This window comes from Chaetodon trifascialis, chromosome 3 (genome assembly GCF_039877785.1).
Source record: "Chaetodon trifascialis isolate fChaTrf1 chromosome 3, fChaTrf1.hap1, whole genome shotgun sequence".
NCBI classification, from domain to species: Eukaryota; Metazoa; Chordata; class Actinopteri; order Chaetodontiformes; family Chaetodontidae; genus Chaetodon; species Chaetodon trifascialis.
Window position 1 is genome coordinate 23522658 of NC_092058.1, and position 25589 is coordinate 23548246.

Here is a 25589-nt window from a genome sequence, read left to right on the forward strand (position 1 = left end):
AAACACACCTCACTCCCATCACTTGTTGCTTCCATGAAATTCAACCAGGAATCTCCAACGATTCGTTTCGAGGAATTATCTGCTTGTGAAATTGTTACAAGCCGAGTTGGAGGCCGTCTGTTTACATTATTTGTATTTTTTTAAATGCCCTCACGTCAGCTGGGAGTGGCTTTATTAAAGGGTTGAGCTACTCATAGCGGTATTTGGGGTGACAACATGGCTTGGTTCAGTGTAAATACCAGTAACATCACTTTGGGGAGCGCTCTATCTGAGGATGAGCCGCGAGATGAGCGCCTGGCTCAGGTGGAAATCGCTCTTCTGTCCATCATCTTCATCACTGCAGGAGTCCTGAACTTTGGGGTCTTATTGTTGCTGTGGAAGCGGAGGAAGCAACTCTCAAGGATGCGCATCTTCGTTTTCCATCTGTGCGTCGCCGATCTTGTGGTCACTTTCTTCCAAGTTTGTCCCCAACTCATGTGGGACATCACTGACAGATTCGTTGGTCCAGATATATTGTGCCGCGCAGTGAAGTACCTGCAGGTGGTCGGGATGTTTGCCTCCACTTACATGATCGTAGTGATGACGATAGACCGATATCAAGCCATCTGCAAGCCCATGGTGACTTTCCAGAGAGGCAGAGCGCGCTGGAACGGGTCCGTGTGCGCCGCCTGGTGCGTCTCCCTCATCGGCAGCCTACCGCAGATCTTCATCTTCTCCCGGGTCGAGGTCGCTCCCGGAGTGTACGACTGCTGGGCGCAGTTCATCAAGCCGTGGGGACCGAGAGCCTACGTGACCTGGACGGCTCTGGTGATATTCGTCCTGCCTATTCTCACGGTGATCGTGTGCCAGGTGCGCATCTGCCGCACCGTGCACTTCAACTTTCACATGAAGACGCACCACGACGGACAGAAGGTGGTCAACAAGCCGCTGTCCTCCAGGGCCAGCAGTGTGGCGGGGGTGTCCAAGGCGAGGGTGAAGACGGTGAAGATGACCGTGGTCATCGTGCTCGTCTACATCATCTGTTGGGCGCCTTTCTTCACCGTGCAGCTCTGGTCTGTCTGGGACGTCGAGGCGCCCACTCAGAGTAAGATAACAGCGGCTAGGCTCTGCCAGCATGAAAAAAATCATGTGACTTGAGAAAACCACTGCATTTTCAGAGAAAAGGGAAAAACGTGATTCTTTATTAAAACAGTTTATCAACAATACTGTGAAATAATCCAAATTTGGATTTAATTCCCTTTGAGTGGGTTTCAGTAAGGTAACATCTTCACCTTTTAAAAGAGAGCTCAGTACAGAGCGCTATCTCCACTCAAACTCACCCACTTTGATAGAAATTGTACAGCACATCAGGTCCGCTCTGCAGGTTATTGCTTCTTATTACTTGAGATGAAAATCAGGGCAAACTGACTTGAATGCCACTCCAAAATTAGAACACATTCATAACTACAATTTGGTCCTCTCCTGCAAAACCGATCAGAATATCAGATTTTAAAGCACAGCTGAATATTTTTCTTGTTTTTTCCAGATGCAGCCTTCACCATCTTGATGCTGCTGGCCAGTCTGAACAGCTGTGCCAACCCCTGCATATACCTGCTGTTCAGTGGGAAGCTGCCCAAGAAACTGGTGGCCATGATGTGTGTGGATCAGCCCGATCTGAAGGAGTCCATCCAGGAGGAGGCCACTATGGTCAGCTCCCTGTATATCAGCCTCAAGAGTCTCTCAGACTGCAGATAAAAGTATTGAAATCCTCAAACATCATAGCAGAGCTACAAGTCCCTGTAGTGACTATATATTGTAGTGAGACCACATTGCAGGAAAGAACTGACGAACTCATGAACTGCTCTCATGTGGAAACTCACTAGGGAGTACAAGGCGCACCATAGGCTTTAATGGGGATAGAACAGCGAAACATTCAGAATGACAGGGTTGCTTTGACGTCACTGTTACATAACACATCCTTTTCAAATACTGAGAATTGATTTTTATAGCCATGCCCTCAGCGTGGTTCTAGTTGATCAGCTGGCCTCTCACTTCAGTCCAGACTGAAATATCTCAAACACTGACTGAACTGCCGTGATATGTTATACAAACATTCACGGTCCGCAGAGGATGAATCCTATCGACTTTGATGATCCCTTGACTTTACCTCTAGCGCTACCAGCAAGTCAAAGTTTTCACTTCTACAAAGAAAAGTCAGTGTCTGCTCGATGGATTGAAACAAAATCTTATGCAGACAGTCATGGTTCTCAGAGGATGACGGCCTCTGACTTTGGTGATCCCCTGATTTTCCTTCTAGCACCACCATGAGGTTGACATTTGTGATTTTAAGTGAAATGTCTTGTCAACTATTGGATGGATTGCCATGAAATCAGGGTCAGACATTTATGGCGCCCAGAGGCTGAATTGTAACAACTGGTGATCCTCAGATGTTTTGTGTTTAGTGCTAATTAGAACACGTCAGCATGCTAACATGCTAAACTGAGATGGTGAACATGGCAAACATTATACCTGATGAACATCAGCATTTCAGCATTGTCACTGTGAGCATTAAAGCGCCACTGTGCCCAAGCACAGCCTCACAGAGCTGCTAGTGTAGCCACAGACTCTCAGTTTTAAGCTATCAATACACAGTGAAAGGTGACAAATGTTGGGTGAGCATTCTTATGGTCTGGTATGGAGTATTTGTTGTAAATGATGTTTTGATCATCATCATTCATCATCAATCCACAGGGCCCTCTGAGAGGCGTCGCCATCTTTCAGCCCTGAGATAACATGAATGTGATTCTTCAGTCCACTTTACATCTGTGTATACGATCGTATGTACGGTATGGTAATGACCGCTATCTGTCAGTTGGTTAAAATAGTCAGTTACCGCAGAATCGATGGGTCTGTGTTTGTTGAGCCTTGAGTAACTTCAGATTTGCAGAATGGTACTCATTGATATGTGTTACATGTTTCCATGTTTCCATAGACTCTCATCCCCTAAAGACTGACAGTCTTTGAGGTGCCGCCAAATAAACTGTTGTGACTTTTCATGTTTCCTGTCTTCTCAACAGCACTGTCCCATTTAGAAAAATGTCCCTTTCCATTTCAAGCTGCTTATTTGCCCTCTTGATTCTCAGACTTGTTTTTCAAAAGTATGTCACCTGATAGTTTCCCAATCTTCCATGTGGAGAATGGGAACATGAGGAAACTATCAGACGACCAAGAACAAGGCATTTTTCAAGGATAATTGTCGTGTTTTGTCCCAGTGATTTAGAGATGTCTCAATAGTTGCAGAAGGTCATAACTCAGACTGGGCAAGAAACATGAGCAAAACCTGGCACATGGCAATTCTTTCAAAAATTAGAGGGTAAGAACACTAATGTTTTCATATTTGACTAAACTGAATGTTATGTGCTTCGCTACATGGAAGTTCTCAATATTGCATTCCTGTGAATTTTTTTATTTATTTATTTTTTACCAAGCTCTACAGACAAATCTACCAGAAATCCTGCTAAGAGTGCTCTGTCGTTATCCTCATCAGAGAGACCAGCAGCTGCCGCCACTCGACTCTGACTAACATTAAGAGAATGACCAGCAGCGATCAACACAGCGCTCCAAACTGCTGGAGAGCCAGAGAGTGTAAATACTTTGTATGTATAGGGAGTCAATGAAATATTAAATGAGAGGTGACAAATTTGCATTTAGATGAGACCTAGAAATGAATTATACTGTAATATGAAGTTTCTTATTTTGACTTTGATTGCACACGCTCCTTCAAAAGGGGGAAAATATACGTTTTCAGTGACACACAGTAATAATACTACTACCCAAAATACCATTATTTGATATAGCTGTCACAGAAAGACAATATTGGCACAAAAATAATGTAAAAATACATCCTTGGTCTCATGCTTGTGAGATGTGCTCGGTTAGGTTATGTTTGGAGTCTAAGCTCGAAAATCCACACAGTCCACTTACAGCAGTTTGGAGCACTTAAGTTTTTTTGTATTTGCACCTTGTGTGTTTTTTCTACAGAGAGCAAAACAAGAGATGGAGACTTTATGATATAACTATGAATGAACGAATGACAAATGTTACTAACTAACTCACACCAGTCATAATTCAGCTTTTCCAGAGGCCTTCTGCTCAGAGCCAGAGATCTGCAGCTAAAACTAAATGCTGGACATTTTCTGTGTTGTTTACACAATTGTGTTAACATTGTATACATTACATTGGAGGAAGTAAAATGACCTCATGCCCAGTATTCACTTTGTAATTTCCCTAAAAGAGGAGCAACGAAGAATAAGTGAATAATACTTTATTTTACCCCAGAACAGCATTGCAATACGAGCACGCTCTTGCTTTGTCCTGATGGTAGGAAACTGAATTTTAAAGCTGTTGTCTCACTGGAATCACTCCCGCTTTTCAAAAAACATCCGTAAGATTGATTCATTAAAGTAAAAACATAAAATAATCCCTGCCGTGTTCTTTAAGACTTTAGTAACAAGCTTGGACTTCTTCTGAAAAAACAGACTGTGTTTCCGGAAAAAATAAAAAAACAAACAGACTTGTGCATATATGTTGATATTGTTAGATGTTTTACTTCTTTCATAGCTTATTTTTAGTAGATGTGTCATGCACCAACTTCACCAAAACAAATTCCTCGTATATGTAAAATCATACTTGGCAATAAAGTTTTTTTCTGATTTCTGTAAAAGGTTGCCATTATTTTTAGGAATAGTGACCAAAACGTTTTTCTTGTAAATGTCTGAACTATGATCAACATGTAAAGCTAAACACATGCTTTCAAATTAAAAGACAGGTCTTTAGATAAATACTTTACTGTAAACAGTTGATGTTCACCAGTAACTCTGGTTAATCTTTTTTGAATAATGATCATATGGAAACATAACGAAGTAACTGGACATACCTTTCATACTTATGTCTGTAAAAAGCCTTTTATTGAGCTTTTAAGATGCACATGTTTAAATGCTAAGTGGTTCTTAGCATTTAGCATGAGAGATCCAGTGTTCTGAATGTCTGTAATTGGTCTTCACATAGAAAGCCACTTAGTCAGACTGTGCATAATGGTTTTCAATTCAGAACAATAACTTTCCCATTCCTTACATACATCAGAAAAAGATGTCTAGATGGAAATGAAGATGCTGTTCTCAAGGTAAGAAGTGTTCACTGATTTCTAAATAAGTCACAAGACACAAAGAATATCATTACATTTTCTGCACATAAGTCCAGTCATTTAGTCAAATAACTATCAAAGTGATGGACCTGCTTGATAGAGATAGTGCCATTTCACAGTTAATGGACAAACTTCTGACAGAACAACATGCATCGTGACCAGAGAGCATGACGTTTTCATGCTTATCAGCGTCTGATGTTGTTCAGAACCTTCATTTCCATAAACGCTTCCACACCTTTATTTAATGTGTACATGCAAATGTAACATGTCTTGAATACTGAATTGTGAAACATAAAGGGGTCCTTTGTGTGTGTGTGGCTTGTATCTCAAAGTAAAAAAATAAGCATAGCTTGTAATATTACAGTTCTGTGACCTTGCTGCCATTCATACTGAACACACTGTGTTCTGCATTCCTCTACCACGTAATAAGTCAATAAATAGAAGCCCCTCTTGAATATGATAAGCATGTTGATCAATGTGTGTATGTTACATCTAGGAAGCATTCATTAGCAAATCATTAATCAATCAGAGAGATGCTATGAGACATTCAATGACATTTCCCTATGATAATATACATTTCACATATCGGACGACTGGATTGGATTATTTACACACAGCAAACAGGAGAGGAAAAAACCTGCTGTGAAAAGCTGCTGTTTAACCGATGGGATTCAATAGTTTGTGTAAGTTTCTCATGAAACTTTTTAAGAGAGTGCAAAAATGAATAAAGCACTGTATAATTCATGCTCATGACCTCATCTTAATTAAAATGAAACAAGGCTGTGAGCTCAAGATGGCTGTTAGTCCCAGGAATAGGTCTGACTCCCTATTATCTCCCTGGCCTGAGGGATGTGTCCATTCATCAGAGCTGCTATTAGGCCAGATGAGGGTTGTAGTGGCTCTGAAATATTTGTACTCCGAGCTTGGAGGTCAGGAAGTTAAAGCAGTTACGTATTAATGGCTCACAAATTTGCATCACAGTGGATACAGTTAAGATTTTTTGAAACAGATTTATCTAAATTAACAATGAATATAAAATACAAAACAGATCAGTGTGTGAGTATTCATCCCCTCTACTGCGTGGCATCAAAATCTCCAGTGGTGCAGCAAATTAGCCACATTAGCTTAATCAGTTGTGTCTGCGACGTCTGATTTGTAACCTACACTCATCTGCTAGATGTATAAATATGGAAGGTTTAGTGGATGATGAATAAATAAGTGAGGGAACATTTAGCCAGAAAAAAATTGTTGCCTGTTGTCTTTCATTTCAACTGGTGTAACAAGTTGGACATTCATAAGTATATTTAGATTTTTCTATGTTCGCTAAGGACCAGTGACTTCCCCGTGAACAGAAGCGCAGGGTCAGCCACCTACAGTTGTAAAGTCAACTCCCAGTGGTTAAGAGGTGGCCATTTGTTAGAACAGAGAGAACATCACATCAGAGAGGGAAAGATTCCTGAGAGCACATCCAAGCTGGACATGAATATGTTGCCAGGAACAGGGCCATTTGCCATTTGCCTCAGATGCTAATTTTCTATGTCCTACATACCAGTGTGGTCGAGTTAATACACAGATCATCAATCAGTATGCTAATTAGGTTATTCACTATATGATTGCTTTATTATTGCTTAATTTTAAAAAGTTTCCCATGGTTAATTGTGTTATTGATTTTCTCTTGAACACAGACCAGCAGAGCTGAGGTTGAAGTGGCTGTCACCACAGTGCAACACAACATTCAATTAGCCTTCTCAGATCACCGTGTGCTCCTCAGACTCAGAGATGGCTGATAAATATTCAAGTAATCAAGCAGCTCTTCTTGTTAATGGTGGGGCTCACAAATGGAGACCATGTAACAAAAGAGAAAAGCCACTCTTGAGCAAAACTCACATGGCCGCGAGACGTTTTCCACTTAGCCTGCGGGACACAGGAATGAAGTGGGGAAAAAATGCATTCTGACCATAATTTAAATATAAATGCAATGTTTCATGGAAGGCTCATGACGGTTGCACTGACCGCAACAAACTACACCTCATCCAAAATCTCTCAGTTTGACAGAGCTTTAACAGCTTTGCAAAGACAAATGTGGAAAAAGCAGCGCTCAGATGTGCAAAGGTGATACAGACATACCATCATACTCATGGAAGCAATTACCATCCATCCATCCATCCATCCATTTTCTATGCCGCTTATCCCTTTCGGGGAGCCTATCTCAGCTGTCAACCGGCGGGAGGCGGGGTACACCCTGGACCGGTCGCAACATATATACACAAACAACCATTCACACTCACACTCACACCTAGGGGCAATTTAGAGTCACCAGTTAACCTAATGAGCATGTTTTTGGTCTGTGGGAGGAAGCCGGAGTTCCCGGAGAGAACCCACGCATGCACAGGAAGAACATGCAAACTTCACACAGAAAGGCCCGACCCAGGGAATCGAACCGGCGACCTTCTTGCTGTGAGGCACGCGCACTACCTGCTGCGCCACCATGCAGCCCGGAAGCAATTACCTTTTGTCTTAAATTCATATCTAATTTAGATTAGATACATTTTCAAAGTCTTCTTCTATTGATCACTTTATTTTACAAAATCACAATGAGAAGCTGAAACAGGTCAAATACTTTTCACAGTAACACTCCTGTAACTCAGTCAGAACCATCAGGGGACAAGCAGCAGCAGCTCTTTCCCGTGGGGTTCACTTGTTTGGGATGATGCTCAGTGTTGTAGCTGGAGGCAATGCGTTCAGGTATGTAAGTGCCAGCAGCTGTAAGCCGGACGCAGTAGGAGATAGGTACAGAGGTAGACTGACTGGGAAGATTGCTTGCTACATCAATGGAGGGCAAGCTGAGAGCCACATGATTCAGTGATGAAACAACCTCCTTCAAACGCAACACCTTCCATCATCTTCCACACGCTCTACTACAAGACTGACTCTGCTTCATCTCTTACATTAGTAGCATGCAATACTTATGCTATACTTGAAATAATTGGATGATATAAAACACCCCTAGAAACAACATGTGAAAGGTTTCAAATATATAGGGGTTTTCATTTTTTCTGTGTATCAGAGATCAAGCTTTCCATTAAAAACCTTTCAAGCTGACTGGGTACACTGTCTAACATAGTTAGTGTGTCAGAGTAAGGCAGCATTGATGGTGATCTTGGCAGAACACAAGAGAAAATAAATGATCAATACAAAGACACTGTGGGGATGTTGAGCCATGCTTGAGTGTTGTCGACTTAATGAGAACCAGAGCAGTGGTATGGCATGTCAATAAGACAGGGGCCGTGATGAATTCCATATGAGATTCATATTCCTGCATCGGCTTCATTTATCATTTTTATCTACCTACTCAAACGCCTTCTGAGGAAAACAGAAAAGTGACTTTCTGGTCACTGACCCCATCTGTGTCACTCACATATGAGGTCCATTCATCCTGTCTTTGTTAATTATACATAGACTATTTCAGCACAGAAGAAGAGAAGCTGTCAGGGTCGACAACAAGTGGAAGAGGAATCCCAGTGTTATTCTACTTTATGTGTCATCATGGCCAGTAGACTTTGAGGATGTGGAGATTTTTATAAAATGTATTAAACACCCATTGATGACAGGCTTATAGCGACTGCAGCTCAGTGTCTTCTCTTTCATGAAGGAGTGCAATAATTCTACAGTATTTAATTTGGACTTAAATTCCCTCAAAAGAATGAGGAGGGCCAACGGGATTTTCAAAACTATTGGTCATAACCATATGTTAAACAAGATGTAAGCCTGTGGTTGGCATGGCGACCAGATAAAATCCCCTCCCCACCAGTGTCAGTACCTCTGCAGGTTGTTGTCTGTTGCTTTAGAAACATTGTTGGACTTTTCTATTCAAGCAGCACTTGCATATTTATGCAAGCCATAAATGCTGCAAAGTCTCATGAAGATGCATTTCCATTACATTCACACACCAAACTGACTGATGTTAATTCATTTGCATGCTGATTAGAAATAATAGTACAGATGCTCCATCAATAAATTTCTATGCCAAACCACAGACAAGATCTTCTGGTTCTCTGGCAAGCAGCAATATCAAACATGTTGTGTTGCTCATCAACAAGTCTACTTGATGTTTTCATTCATATAGCAGGACACATTTGATCTGGTATCAACAGATGTACAGGGTCACAAAAAAGGGAAAACAGCTCTCCAGCCAGTGGTGTTTGATCCCGGTGGATAATAGGTAGATGATCATCTAACAGAGTCCAGGTGACTGAAAGCCTTACGAGAGTCAGATGTGTGTAAAGTGTGCAAAACACAGTGAAATTACCATGATGCATTCGATTAGAAAATGCCACGGGTATCAAGGATAGAATAGAGGATGAAGCCAGCATCTAAATAATGCAGTAAACGCTGATCGTGCTGAAGGACTCCCATTAAATTCCTCTGCTAACATTACTGACTGTAGATTGTCTATTCCATCAAGCCTGAGGGTACATTATTGTTGCGACGACTTTCTCATTTCTACATATCAAATATAAATAAGATGATGCCTTCGATTCGTTTTTCTAAAATGCTTTTTGTTTTACATAAATGTGCCTTTATTTTGGTTTCTAACACACAATCATCGCAACTAACGTCATATATGTTATCAGATAATTGAGAAAATGTTTCCCCCCAATGCCCAACAGAGACTCTCTTGCTTAAATTAAATGGTGAATAGAGATGTGCATGGCTTGATTGCCTGATGTAATGTTCAGCTTCAGGACATCCTCACGTATCATCTGCACACACGCAGTCAGAACTCCTGCGGACCATCGAGTTAGACACGGCAGCTAGATGAAGCACAAGGGAGGATATGGATCTCTGCGTCTTCCTATCGAAAGGAGGCAACATTCAGGTGGGAGTCATGAGGTAGTCAATTTGCGGAACAGCAGACTGAAATGTTCTTCTAAGAGGGAGCTGCTGTGATTACGTTTCAATGAATAAAAGAGGTTTGTGAGAATAACTTGAAGGTTTTTTCAAATTTTGTTTTAGCATTTGGAAACTCAAAGCAGAAGCTCATGAGAGAAGATATGAGGTAAGCTGCAGTATAATTTTGGACTTTATCTTCTTTTCTCTCATCTTTTCCCTTCAGTGTTGAATAGGAGAAAGGCCGTCTCAAATCTCTTTGAGGCCTACACAGAATCTGATCTCTACTGACCACTGACCACTATTCCCTACATCCAGAAATATGCCTTACATAGTATAATGATATACTGTACTGCATATAGCTCCACAGAGCCTCCACTAAAACACAGTAAATAAAGTTTTCTTTAGAGAGAGTTTCTAATGTATTATGGTTAAAATAAAGCCATTGTTCTCTGCTCCTTCCTGTGAAGCTAACAAGGTTAATTTGCAAAAGCAAAGTGAAAAATCCAATCTCCTAATGGCCATCGACCTTCAGATAATGACGACAAAAACAGAAATATAATTACTGGGACACCCATTAAAGGTGGGTGCCCAAAGGTAGCTGACGTAACTTCATTGTTGACAGAAAAGAATATAAAAAAACACGTCATTTGATATGCAGGAAATTAGGAAGACTGAATGAAGTTGAATGTCATCAGAACTCTGTGATAAAGGCATACAATTTCACTTTTCATGGTAAAAATACTGGCATACCGTCTCGAGTCCACTTCACTTCCACACTGTGGGAATGCTTTAATTAGAAAAAAGTCTGCTCTGTTTTTAACCTCCGCATAAACATCCATCTCCTTTGATTACTAATGAAGCTGCAATAGAAAGGGTAGCTCTATCTAAGCCACAAGTGTTTCTCTGGAATTTTTAATTGATTTTCACATGGAACAGCAAATTGGTAGTCTCGTCAATATGTCCAGGGTCTCTGATTCTAAAAAAAAAAACTTGTCTGCGAAAAGAAAGGTAAGTGGATAATATCTGTCCTGAACTGGAAAAAGCCATCACATGTAATGTTTAAGGAATTGTTTTCATTGATTATCAATGTCATTAAGTCCTTCAGATGCGACAGGTGTGTTGTGAGGTTAATTACAAGCAGTGAGCTGGTAGCAAGCAGGTATAAAATAAGCAACGCTGCATTCAACCTAACTTCTATTTACTGAAGTAAATTTTGGAGTCGTGTTCCACCAGCGACAGAATGCAGCTGTTGGATGGCACTGTTGCTTGATTGGTTGGTTTACTCATAACATTTATGTTGTTTTCAAGTGCCCCGGTATGCCATAGCAGAGTCAGCATGCATAATACCAGGACGGTTACACTTTTCATTTCAAGCGTCTCATATTCAGGTGGTGGTATTTGCTCTTTGATATTTGCCAGAAACAGCAGAAATAACTTTAGCACTTTAGCAGTTTATTTAAAGTGATAAGAGTCAAACGTTAGCTTGCAAATAACTATCCACAAACAGAGACACATGGGTCCTCCCTCTGGAGATGCCTACTATACTAGCAGTACATACTGATTTGGCCAAAATGCAGCATGTTGTATGCAGTCTGCAAGCAAAAGCCAAGTCTGCACTATGTGAGAAAAACCCATATGTTGTACTGACTTGGCGCTAATCTCTCGTATGCATTGAACCAGTCTGTTTTGCCTGCTCTGTCCCACAATGCGAAATGCTGGAGCAGTCCCACCACCCAGCCGGACCAACAACAGCAAGTTTTTACAATTTCCATACGCTATTTCATCACTAAATTCACTTATGATGGTTGTTGAAGTGAGAATCAATGTACAGCTGAAATATTCAAGCTTTTATGAAAACTGATGGTGATGACTCATCTTTGACAAACATAAAACATGGAAGACATGTTCCCTGATTTCACATGATGTTCAGGTCATTTCTTGTTGCTACAATTGATCAAAAACGCTATCAGAGGCCTCCTTTTTATCTGAGATCAGCGGATATTATATGTATCTGAAATGACCATGTATAGAGGAACAGGTGTCATGTGGTGTATTTGTCTTGAAGCAGCATTTGTGAGCCCATCAATTTGAGCTAGCCACAAAATGAAGTGTAAGTATGCTACAAGTCGATACTTTCTTCAGCGTTTCGGGGTAAACAACCAAGCTGCAACTCAGTATGTACACCATAGCCATCACCATAGCAACTTCGGGAAATAACAATATTCGTGTATAATCTGAGCTATGAATTAATACTGAAAATTAAATCTTTTCCATTCCTAACATTTTTTTTTTCCAAGTGCAATTTGTCTCATTCAAGTAAAATGAGAGTCCAATTACATTTTGTATTATCAGTATGAGTATTTGCATGAGTCAGTTGTTCGGGCCGTTATTCATCAGACATCCTGAATCCATGTCAGCAGAAGAGAGAGACAGATAAACTGTTTTTGGTTTTAAAGTCTTTTTTTCATGATGTTGTTGTTAGCCATGCCAGGATTGGTGCTTTAGGGTTCTCAGTGTCAGACAGACACTGTCTGACACCATAAAACTTTGTACAGGCACTCAGGGTCCCTAGAGGATGAATCATAATTACTTTGGTGATCCCTTCACTTCAAAATTTTTAATTTGACCAATTCTTCTGTTTATGACCAAATACCTGCAAAACTAATGATATTTTCATCAGTCTCAGCTGTGCTGGTTAGTCCCTATTAAAAAATGTTAGCATGCTAATATTCAAATGAATGATGTTAGGGCTAGGGTTAGGGCATGTTAGCATGCTGATGTCATATTAGCATGTAGCAAAAAGCAGCAATACAGCCTGACAGAGCCACTGTTGTGGCCATATACTCTAAATCTCACACATATTTCACATCCCACCCATACACACACTTAAATCATGACTGATTACTCTTGACTGATTAATATATTCTTAAATTCTTAGACTGCTTAGACAGCTTGTTAGGCCTCTAGGCCCCTCACATGTTTGTGACCTGAACACAGACACACAGTGTCTGCACAGTGTTTCTGTGGCCATGACAAGAAGCATCATGAGGTATTGACCTTAAGCTTAACACAAAAAAATCTGTGAACCAGAATCTAATGAAAACATACTGTGTAACCTTTAGGTTGTTCATGCTTGACACCAACAACACCCCTTATTGACAACAACCTGTGCTAATCCCACAGGGGGAGAATGTTTGTCTCCTTCAATAAGGACAATCACTGGAAGAGTCATGTTTAGGGGAAAACAAACCAGTTAACCTGGCTCACATGAGAATACTATTTGACTCGTAAAATTGTAGTTATTGGCTTAATGTCTTAAAGCGAGGTATTAACCATGTAGAGCATTTTCCTTAAGATCATTAGAGTGAAAGAACCATCAGATTGTCTTGAAGCTGTTTCTCGTGCCTAATTTTTTCACCTCTCCGACTGTAAATAGTGTGAATAATTCAAGGGACGAAGACACACAGCTACAGATTCATTTGAAAGGAGTCAGCTTGATGAATGAAGGTGTCATGAAGTTTTGTGTCTGCCTGCTTCAGATAGACCATGGATGAATGGAAGCATGCCAGACTTGGCTGAGGGGATCGATGGACAGCTTTTCAAGCCAGCAGTTTGCTTTCAAGCCAGCAATTCTGTGCTGTGAGTAGCCATGGAGAATTCCCTATGAAAGTCAATAAGAGACACCATTTAGGCATGGGGATGGGGCAATGGAACAAAAAAGCACCATCATCACAATTATTGTCACTAAATCCTGCAGACCAGGGGTGGGCAATTCATTTTCTTAAAGGGCCACATGAGAAACTGTGATTGTTGTGGAGGGCCGGACCAACTGGCTGAACTCAATTTTGTTCAAAATAAATAAGATTTAAAAAAACAATATATTATATGTTTTGGCCACCTTCTACTGGTAAGAGTAGAGGTTGCAATTAGGCTATGAAAATGTGGAACAGGCATAGTAAAAACACCAATATAATATCACTCTTTAATCAACATTCACGAGAACATTTTAGAAAATATGCATGTTTTGCAGTATTTCAAAGACTGGCATTAAATTAACTATGTACAATAAAGCAATATGTGCTATTGCTGTTTTCTTGCTCAGTGAGACAAATCCAGTCTCTGTTGTGCTTTAACAAGTGCACAGAAGTCAGGCTGAATGTCTGGGGTGGATACATGATCATCACCGAGAGAGGATCTGTATCAGGATTTGTTCAACTCCATCACTGAAAATGTTTGTTCACATGTGTCGGTAGATCCAAACAGAACCATCATCCTGTGAGCATGTCTCCTCATGAGCGGAAAGTTCTTCACTTTGAGAGGAGAATAAAAACCCAGCAGTTAAAGTGCTCTGCCAGTGGTGAATCAGACTGCAGGTCAATAAGGTCGAGCTGAACATCACTGTGTGCATTATCCACACGACAAGTGAAGGGAAAGGAAACCCTGTGCGTTTCACTCTCAACAGTTTTGAAGTCCTCAAATCGACTTGAAAACTCACCGTGCAGTGCCCCTAATACCTAGTACTTGCGAAGGTGATCAGTTGATGGTGTGATTCTTTCAGTGTTGGCATGTGGGTGAGGATGTTTGGATGAAGGAAAATGGCAGCAGGTAAGAGACTCAGTATACTGTGGCAATTAGCGCTGCAGAGTCCACCAAACAGTCTTTGATAAACTCCCCACCAGAGAATGGCTTACTGTTTTTGCCATTTGTGGGATATCACAATGCTGGTCTTGACTGCTCCATCCCTAGATGTATAGCATGTGGTGAAAAGTCCTTGTTGCTTTTGCTGTTTGACTAGCAAGGCTTCAGATGTTCATGTCCGCTCTGCATCAGTCAAGTTCTTGTATTTCTCGCTTGTCTGCCTCCATTTGGCTTGAAAGAAACTGCAACTTTCTCATGAAAGCATTCACAAGGCAATACATTTCATGTGCAAAGAGGCCCCTGCCTTCCAGTTTGGGATTTAGATCATTCATTAGTACAGTCACATCAACAGCAAATCCATATCTGCCATCCAGTCTGCATCTGAGAGCTCTGGGACGTCCTTCCCTTTCTTCTCACAAAACTCCTGAATCTCTGCTCTCAGATCTCCCATCCTCTTTAGCCAGGCTGAGCCATCTGACAGCCTTGTGGTAGCCTTTGTCACCATGTTCAGTGTCATGTCCCTCTGAAAGTGCAACAAATTGTCTGTGATTCAGTGCTCTTGTCTTGATTAAGTTAACTCTTTGAGTTACAGCATCAATAACATGATTCATTTTAGCGCTGACTTACACAACACAACAACACCTCCTGATGTATAAAACAATGCAAAGATATAAATTTCTGTTCTGGGTTCATTTCAGTAACTTTATGTTGCACCCGCTTCAACAGTCCGACATTTTCCCCATCATCTTTGGACAACCATCGGTTGTAACACCTGCCAGTTTGTCCCATTTCAGTCCCAGCTTGTCTATGCATTGACTCCCATGAACAAATCGCAATGATCCCAATCACAGTACCACCAGAACACAAGTATAGACTGTAGCAACTTTAATTTCAGGCTTGACGGAGACAGACAGTGACAATGTAGTTCAGTGATAAGTTCAGAACTATAGTCTTTCAATTGAATACAGATTCTCTTGAAGCGTTTGGTGAACCAAACATCAAATAGTCCCAGGCAGGCAATGATCGAGGAAGTGCAGGGCAAGACTTGTGGTCAGAGACAAAAGGCTGAGATTTTTACTGGGGATCAGGAGAACCGACGTGGTCAAAGGCAGGCAGGCTCAGCAACGAGAGATCAGTCCAAAAGTAAGTGCTGGAGAGCTTTGCATGAAAACAAAGAACAGTGTGGCACTGAGTGAGTGTGGGAGAGCAGCTTAAATACTAGACTGATTGGGAATGAATCTCCATATGTGATCAGGTGAGTGGGCAGGTGGGCGTAGCCAGCAGGGGAGTGAGAGTGAAAAAGTACTGACTGAGCATGTGAACAGATGAAGGCAAACGGCAGCAGGTAAGAGACTCAGGCTATATTTAAACTTAGGGAAAATGCATATGTTTTCATGCGGTTTGGCCTCTTGTTTACACACAAGTTTTTTTTCACGGAAAACGATCATTTTTAAAAACTCCGGCCAAAGTGGAGATTTCTGAAAATGGCAGTTATGCATTGGCGTGTAAAGTCAAAGTCGGCTTTATTGTCAGTTTCCTCACATGTACCAGACATACAAAGGAATCAAAATGACGTTTCCCACTATCCCACGGTGTGACAATTTCAAGTAAAACAGTAAAGTGGACAGGCACAAAGAATAAAGACAGACATGTCCTAACAACTACAGTAACAATAAACTGAAAATAAATACTAAAAATAAACAATAGAGAATAAGAGTAAACAGGGTTAAACAGCGTTTTAGGTTCCGAAATGTCACAATATGCAACTGAAAATACTTAACGTCGTGTGTGTTGATGTTTACACTTGCGGCCATAGGTTTGGCATAGTTATGATGGCGCTCGACGGCGTATTTATCCAGGTTCATGTTAATGACATTTTTGAAAACGATGTTGTGTGCACAATGTTATTTTTGAAAACGGAGGGGCCAAAATATCCGTTTTCCAAAATACCTTGTTACGTGTAAACGTAGCCTCAGTATACTGTGACAATTAGCGCTGCAGAGTCCACCAAACAGTCTTCGATAAACTCTCATCAGAAAATGGCTTACTGTTTTTGCCATATGTGGAATATCACAACGCTGGTCTTGACCACTAGATGTGTGATGTTTGGTAAAAAGTCCCTGTTGCTTTTGCTGTTTGGCTAGCAAAGCTTCAGATGTTCATGCCCGTTCTGCATCAGTCAAGTTCTTGTATTTCTCGCTTGTAACAACACTTCAAATTGTAATCCTTAAACACGGCAATCTCGTCTCTACAATCTAAGCTCACAGTTTTACCTTTGATTTTGCTAAATAAATACTTAGAAGTTGATGCTTTGTTAAAAACTATATTCTGCATCAACCTTTCTTTTTTAATGTGAGCTGAATCTTTGAGGGCTAACAGCTAACTCGCATCTCTGTAAACCTCTGTTGGCCAACACATTACAGTGAAGGGCATGTATGCACACACATGAATGTACTGACACAAAATTAGCAGCCGCCTTCAAAATAAAAGCAGTGCAGTTGTATTGTGTACATGAGGTACACCTATTTACATTTGATTCCCAATTCCTCAATGACCTCACGTGGGCCGGTCAGGGACAGCCACAGGGCCGGATGTGGCCTGGGCACTACAATGCCGAGCTCTGCTGTAGAAGGCAGTGTTGAAATGGTCACACACAGCAAGACAAGACGCATGGATCTATTTCAAGGTTTCAATTTGTGGAAATTGTTGAATCTTAAAAACCTGAAGGAAGAAAGCATCTATCTTTAGCAACCAAAGCATGTGAAAACGCTGCACTAGGCTGAGAAAAATTGTTATTTCTAACAATCTTTCTGATAGCTCTGGGCAATCATCGAGCCATGTTGATTATTCATGTCTGCAGACATCGAGCCAACACCATTATACACATGCATGAAAGGCACACCACCTCACCTTAACCACCCTTTTCCTGAATTTCAAAAGTGGCCCTTTTGCATCTCAAAAGCTCTTTCTGGGAGGCTTCAGATAGGATAAAGTGTTGACAATCTCTTGCCTCTTGTTCCATAAGACACTCCTTCATGCTTCTGTGGGCTCCAGCTGTGCTTGATTAGGCACCACTCAGCACGACTGTATGTGTCAAGAATTCTCGCCATTTCCTCACACTGCAAAGGAAATAGATGTTTTCTTGAACACAAGTTCCCAATCAAATTGCTTTGTAAAATTAGGGCAGAAAAAAGAATGAGCATTTTAGTTAGCTATTTTTTAACTGGTCACATAATATCAATGCATAATACACCGACAGCACATAATGTGCTTTCATGGGAAAGTTGCAGGCACATGCCTTGAAAATCTACTTACTTGCCTATTATGTTTTTGTGGTAAAATGATGGAATATATGACACATTAACACACAGTAATGTAATAACAGGGCAACATTGCTCACTGATTTCCCACGCATGAACAGTCAGGTGTCTCCACTCTGTCTCTAAAGATTGTGTTTATATGCGACTAATTGCAACAGCAAATGTGTTCTGACAGAAATATGATGCTGCCCAGAGTCAGGATGCCTCTGAATCTGAATACCTTATTTGTGAAAGTGGAGATAATGTGATGGAAACATGTATCTATTTTACCTCGTTATTATTTAGGGGAGAAAGTCTGTCTGTGCATCAGCAACGATGTTTCTTCAAATCAACTCATATCATGATGCATGGAAAAAGGTCTACCTTAATCACAGATTTAATGCACCAGCCAGCGAGCACACTAACACTACTTTTACACATAGCCGGCTATTTTCATAAACGGACATTTCACCCTCTCCGTTTTTTCGTGCACACGTGTCAGTTTTCAGAAAACTTTTCGTTTACACTAACCTGTGTATGTATGCCGTCGATGCTGGCGGTGACGCAGACTGGCTCTTCGTTTTGGTGGGTGGAGAAGTTGTTGCAAAATTGCTGACCTCTGCGCACTGTTTCGTCTCTGCTCCTTGATATAATAGAACAGCTGTATTTGCAAATGCAAACATATGATAAGGGTTTGCACCAACATAAATGCCACTGCTGCTCTGAATGCATCCATGATCACCATAGAAAAAATGAAAATGCAAACATAGGTCGCACTTTTGGCGCAGGTGCAAGTTCTGGCGTATAATGTGACGTCGGCTACCTAAAACTCTAAACTCGGTTTTCTCAGTTTACATGAAAACGTGCAACCAAAGTTTTCCAAAATCACTCTGACTGGAGTTTTTAGAAAGAATCGTTTTCAGAGGCGAATTCTCCGTTTGCGTGTCAACGAAGGGCACAAACGAAGGGAAATATCTCTCTTTCTCATAATAACCGTGTAGGTGTAAACGGGGCCTAAGTGATACAGATCCACCACAACCATGCTGCATGCTGCACAACCACCAGGTGCATGCTGGGTCTGCAAAGCTAAATGCAGAAATGAGGAAGGTGGATCCTCCAGCTGGGACTTCATGTTCACTACATTATAAACTTCTCCCTTCAGTGAGGTGTTTACGGCCCGTCTGCTGTTTCTGACAATTTCTGTCACAACTGTGGCAGCAGAGTCTTATTCAGATGAAAATGTTTGAAAACTTTGAGGAGCACAGTGGGACAGAGAGGCTGAGAGGGCTGGTTATAATATGAACTGAGAATGGTCAGGCAAAGAAATTGGACCAAGAGCAGACTGTGGAGGAATTTGAGGTGCACAAAGTTCTATAAGTGTCCATAGCTCTTTTTATTTATTGCTGGTCATTTGTGTTTTGTCCTCTTTTCCAGATAATTGTAGTGAAGCAACACAGAGAAGGGCTCAACTTCTGGTCTTCCAGTCAAATACAGACACAGAGACCAATCATTTTGTTAGTTCAACAGACACAGATACAGAGACAAAGACACATAATGACATCTCTGCACCTCTTGCCCTGAGTACCCTTTTTTTTACCACAAGACAAGATCTTTAATATTTAACCAAAGCCACAATCTTTCCCCAGCCCTAAGTGTTTTTGTTGTGGGGGTTTGGAAAACTTGGGTTTTCATGATGTGCTGTGGAGAGGTGTAGGGGTTGTGTTTCCTTTATTGGTGGAGGCTGGCCGTAGTTCCCCAGGTGGCTGGGAGCTGGCTCCTACTCAGCTGGGAGTCGTCACAATCAGCACAGTATAAAGACTGTGGACTGCTGTTTCTGCTGCTTGGTGGTATTGTTTGCCAGTTACCTTTGTTATCAGTGCTAGTTATCATCAAGTGTTTGTTCTCCAGTGATTATTCCTGGTGTCTCATCTCCTTTGGATCAGTGAATTCCCCAGTACTGATCTCCAGCTCCAGTGTCTCTGTCACCATGCCACCCAGCCTCTTGCCTCCACCTGCCTCAACCCTCCAACCCTCAACCACCACCTTGTTCCCCCTGTTCCTCCACCACCTCGTGCCCACTATGCAAGTGCTGTCTCCACCTGAGCGCTATGCACTCCAGCACATCTATAAACTACTCTCCACCTCAGAACCTCATACCTCACCTGCTGTTCCCTGGACGACCTAGCTACAAGTTTCCTCATTGCACATTTAATAAATTCCTATTTTTCTCTTTTTTCTGAGAGTGACTGGCAGACTGCCTCTGCAGGCGCTGATGGAGATTCTCAACTCTTTTCTGATTCACCATATTCTCATAAAACTGCAAATATTTGAAATCTACACAGCTGATGAGTTGCCTCAGGAGGCAGACTGCTTTGATGCATACTGGAAGTTTTTGCCAAATCAGAACAACATACAGGTATTTTTGGCATACAGCAGATTTTGCTTTGATTTGCATGCAGTATACTAAACAAGAACATACTGTTAGTATAGTATGCAGTTGTGAATACAGCTGTAGTCTTGCTCTGGTATCATTTTAAATGCTTTGAGCACTGCATTATGTCTGCATGGCTGACAATAATTCAGATTCATTCTTCCTTACCATGCACAGTGTAGAGAAAACTACCTGTTCTTTCATATAAACCACCAAGTACAGTTTGTTCTGTGAAGCAGTTGTTGATCCAAAATAGCCTAGCTGTGATGTGATTTTATATAGAATGTATATACTGAGCTAAGTGACTATTTAGTTTCCTGAGCAAGAGGGTAGAGAGCTCTGAACAGCTAGTGAGACTGCACGAGGTGTACATTTTGTGGATAAATGCTATTCCCAACTTCCCCATCCACCATCATCACCCCCTCCTTCTTTGTCCTTTCCACCATTTCTTGAACACTAACCTTGGCCTTGCAAAATCCCACTTGTGTGCAGTGGAATCATTTTATGCATAGATTAAAAACAAAATGATTTTCTAGTCCCAAACAGCTATGAACCAATTACGCTAACACAGCAACATAACAATGCACTGTGTTCTGCAAAACAAGAGCCATAAAATGAAGTGACAAGGACAGTTCCTCTCTTCTCATTAGTGGAGTCTGACCATGATTTTCTTGGGAAAAAGAAGCTTGTGGTAGTAATTTTCGAAAAAGTAATTGAACTCGAAAAACTGCCTCATCAAATATGGAGCTCACATTCAATCTCTCTGTTTAACATTCCCTGAACTTACAACTTTGCTCTATTGAAAATGAAAGATTTTTTTTCCCTTTTCTTGAACAAAGGCTAACTTACTGTAACCTTAATAAAATATTCTATATATTTTTTTGAATCCTGTGTTTTGCAGCAAAAACGAATCACACATTAACCAAAGTTATGCTATCGACATCATTGAAGTGGAAGCATTTAACATACTGTAATTGAATTGTTGTTTCTTGGCAGAACTCCTTTAGCACACTTTCCAATCAAATCATCAGAGTGGTTTATACTGAACACTGGTGCTCAGCACAGTCTCTTAATGGATAAATCCCATACATGACAGTCATCAGACAGAGCAATCATTTTTCAAAGCAACTCATCAATCTGTTCCGTGACATTTAGAGATGAAATGCAGGTCGTGGCATGTACTCCACCAGTATTGTACCAGTAAGTATTGTTTTTCATTAACTTTTATTTTTCATCAAATTGGAATCAAAAATGGTGAAATCCAAAGAAAATCCACAAAAACCATGGCAGAGCACAGTGAGCTCTGCATTAACAGCTTTATTTTTGTCTGAAGATGAATCAGATTTACTGTATGAAGCAATGCATTTTGGTCAATGCAAAGAAAGCCTCCATAAAAGCCAGAGCAACACCGTCTGAGCTACTTAAAACAAGTTATGGTATAAACATTCGAGAAGTTGTCACATAAACTCAGTGTTTTGAGTAAAAATATAATCTTATGCTCCGATGATTGTAAAGTTTGAAGACAAAATGAGAACATGACTCATCCTGAGTATGACAAGACCACCGTTTCCACTGAGGCCAATCTTATCAGGAAGTAACAGCGCATACTGTTGACTAACTACAGAGTTCGTAGAAAGCGTATTGAAATCAGCCCCATAAATGAGAACCTGGACATACACAAGTTTTTTTCTATCACAGAAGGTCATTAATGACAAGCATATAAAAAAACCCATAAGGCTGCTACATGGAATAAATTTATAGTCATTACAGACAGGCATTGCCCACAGGCATGCAGCAGAGCAGTAACACTCCAATAATCTGTACTTACGATGCACTGAATGTCAGCATCAAGCAAAGCAGCAAAGCACCCAGACTGGGAAAAGAACCAACAACAACAACAACAACAACAACAACAACAATGGAAGACTCACTACCTCAGTGATATTTAACAAAACACACTACACTGTGACAGCCGCATCTGATGCATGAAAGCAAACACAACAAACACTCATGGGACACAGATTCTGTTCATCTACGATACTGTGTGATATTGCCATGCAGATTTCTCCAATAAATCTGTTCTTACAACTGTCTCTGCAGACAATCTTAATGCTGTTTAGAAAAAAATAAAATCCAGATCCAAATGTTTTGATAACACATTTCGAAATCAATATGGCTTGTACTGGAGTCAGCAGTATATAACATATATAGGATTTTTGTCCTTTAAGGGTTAAATGTTACTCCACTGTGTTAAGTTTGTTTGAGACCAGGTTCAGCTGAACCCACCAACAACATGATTTTGTGGCATGATCAGGTTTCAGCTATAGCATGTTTGTTGAAGCCCTACATACAGTAAACCATACAATTCTGTAAAAGAACAGATAAGAGTGCCCTCTAGGGGAAATTGCTAGTCAACACCACCAAATTAAAAACGGATTTACCCACAGTCTGCAAAATGTTTTTCAAATAAGCCTCTGTATCACAGGAGGGTTCAAATATTGAATCATTTTAAATCAATAAGTATGGAGCATTTAACACTCACTCACTGTGACGGGGCCATAGACTTAAATCATTAAAAAAGCATCACATAAAACAGACATATGCTGTAAATAGAATTAAGACTGATTTTACAGTTATTACACATTCATTCAAGACAGACTTATTTGAAGATCCCACTTAATTTACAGCTATTTAACAGGTGCTTGACTTTGTTCTCGGACCTGTTTATTTCTACAGTCAGTTACAGGTTTGCACCCTGTCCAGGAGATGTCAGTACTGTCATTCAGAGCAAGGAAAAACAAGCGACGCACTGTAATGAATTGGATGCTGATGAGGAGTGATGATAATCGGAGCAGGAGCCGAGGATAATTGTCTGGAAAATGGATCTGTAAGTATGATTATCCCTCCTGAGCTTTTGTCATGATCTTGAAAACAACAAAGGATACCTGAACAACTGAACCACTTCAGTTTGATATCAACCGTCCACCTCTGCACACTGCAATCATTTCATGTTTATCTATTAAGACAAAGATAATGTCAGTGATCATCTTTGAAATAAAATCCTGAATTTTCAAGTGTGCTTAATTTTCCTGTTCTAATAAATTAGCAATAAAGAATAATGAAGTGTAGTAAGACAAGATCAGGTGAAATAAGTCTTCCTCTTTACTGTGACAGTTTAGAGGATCTGGGTCTCGGCGTGGATCGGTGAGGGCTCGGTGAGTCCTGGCCAGATCGATCACTCTATCTTTGTTGTGCTTGGCATCTATCTGCCATCAGTCAGGCAGCAGTAGACACCTCCCAAGGTCAGAGCCCAGGTTGTCAATACTAGACATGATTCAGCAGTTTGTCAACAAGCAGCGCCACCAGTATGTCTCTATCAGATGCAGATTTATTTAACTGGCAGATAAAGACGTGTACTTAAAACAGAAAACTAACAGATCGAGTGGAATTCAAAGCAACACTACACAATTATCTCAGCCAGTGTGTTGGACTGTGGACCACGATACAGAGGCTCAGAATAATCAGCTCCTTGGACGGATGCAGAGGAGGCTGCGCTGCAGCTGGCAGGCCGGCCTGCCACTTAGTGTACATTATTTATCCAGATTATTCACAGGGCTGCATTCAGCCAGTCGAAGACTCGAGTATGGAAACTTGTGCTGATCCTTTGCTGACCGAGCCAAATTCACAATACATGCAGACAAAACCAGCGAAGAAAAGCTCCTTATTCAGCAGTCATTAAGTGACTCTGTTTGGAGGATCTGGTGCTGATAACTTTTTTTTTTTTTCAAACTACCAAAAATAAATCTAAGAAGGCAATCTGGGTTTGTTGTATTTATATCTTTGTGGAAAAAGTAAGATTCTACAGACATCAGTGGTCTCAGACTTGGCGGCAGCAGAGGTTTCGTGGGTGTCTGGGAGTTTCACAGCTGTTCTGCTAACCTGTGGCATCCTCCCAGGCATCCTGCAGAGCAGCGACAAAGAGCCTGATGAAGCTTCTTGTGCCATCGCTATAATCAAGCAATGGCTGTGAAATAAAGACATGCTTTGTAGGCCGAGGGGGTTGACCTTTGGTTTAAATCACCTGTTGTTGTCCTCATGGAGGTGCATCTCCTCCCTCTGTTGTTATCTCTCCTGTGACATCAGCTGTAAATCACTGTCAAGCTACAGTACCACCGGCCCAGATGGTGATCCAACTCTTAACCACTTTGCTTCTGACAAATGTTCTGTCCACCAACATGCAGGTGTAACACAATGAGAACAGAGATGGGAGCCAGATAATGCAGGCTTTACATCATATTTTCACCACAATGCTCCAGTCAGGTCTCTGATAAATTCCCATACAAGCAAGCATGGGTCCAGAAGTATTAAGTTCTTATCAAGTTAAATCTCCTAATATCAACCAACTGGGCTTTTAATACTATTCTCCAGCCACAGAAAGCATGTAAAGCCTGGAAGGCAAGCGAGAGCAGAAGGGGAGCACGGACGATTGAGCAGTGTGGTGTTGCAGAGACTGCAGGCGCAAAAACAAGTTGGAGGAGCAGAGAAACATGTTTACTGGTTGGAGAACATAAGAGAAGTAAACAGCACACATTTTGCTGCTACGACATACTGCATGTTTGAGAAATGAAAGGTTCTCTAAATGCGCAGTATGGAAAAATGTAATGCTGTTGAAATCTGAAAGACACACGGTCATAATAAATGATAGATTCAAAGCAATAGTTTGAGCTTATTTGTCGTCTTGCTGAGAGTTAGGTGAGAGGATTGATACCTTTTGTCTGCATGCTAAATATTACTCTACAAGCCAGCTACCATCTCCCAGTGCTAAAGCTCAGAAAAACCAAAGCACATAAACAACACAATGTGCTTTTACAGGGGTTTATGTGTTGGGTTATTTGTTGGTGAGCACAGCTTGTTGTTTTAACACTTAGATCTTTGTACAGATTAAAGAAATGAGACAATTCAATTTGTTCATTGGTGAGCCTTAGAGGCAGTGGTAGGTTGATTTTGTTATTTTTGTACGACACAGGCCGGATGTTTTCCCCTTTTCCAGTCTTTGCTAGGCTAATGGCTACAGTCAGATATTTACTATACAGAGTTGTATCCATCTTGTTATCTACCACTCTGCAAAAATGTGAATAGGTTTATG

The 25589-nt window shown here is 40.9% G+C and overlaps 1 protein-coding gene and 1 pseudogene across 1 annotated transcript; one reads left to right on the plus strand and one right to left on the minus strand.

The window, feature by feature from the left end:
• Positions 1 to 4: 4 nt before the first annotated feature.
• Positions 5 to 2461, plus strand: avpr2b.1 (arginine vasopressin receptor 2b, tandem duplicate, 1). Its single transcript, XM_070959670.1, has 2 exons — positions 5 to 1084; positions 1526 to 2461. Exons 1-2 carry the CDS (start codon positions 217 to 219, stop codon positions 1732 to 1734), a joined length of 1077 nt encoding a protein of 358 aa, XP_070815771.1. The 5' UTR covers positions 5 to 216; the 3' UTR covers positions 1735 to 2461.
• Positions 2462 to 14582: 12121 nt separating this feature from the next.
• LOC139327993 (general transcription factor II-I repeat domain-containing protein 2B-like) lies at positions 14583 to 15502 on the minus strand (annotated as a pseudogene).
• Between the last annotated feature and the right edge of the window lie 10087 nt (positions 15503 to 25589).

Excerpts from the sequence above, each read along its gene's own strand:
- avpr2b.1 (XM_070959670.1), top strand. The coding sequence starts at position 217 with ATGGCTTGGTTCAGTGTAAATACCAGTAACATCACTTTGGGGAGCGCT. Across the intron at positions 1,085-1,525 it reads CGTCGAGGCGCCCACTCAGA|ATGCAGCCTTCACCATCTTG; the intron begins GTAAGATAACAG and ends TGTTTTTTCCAG.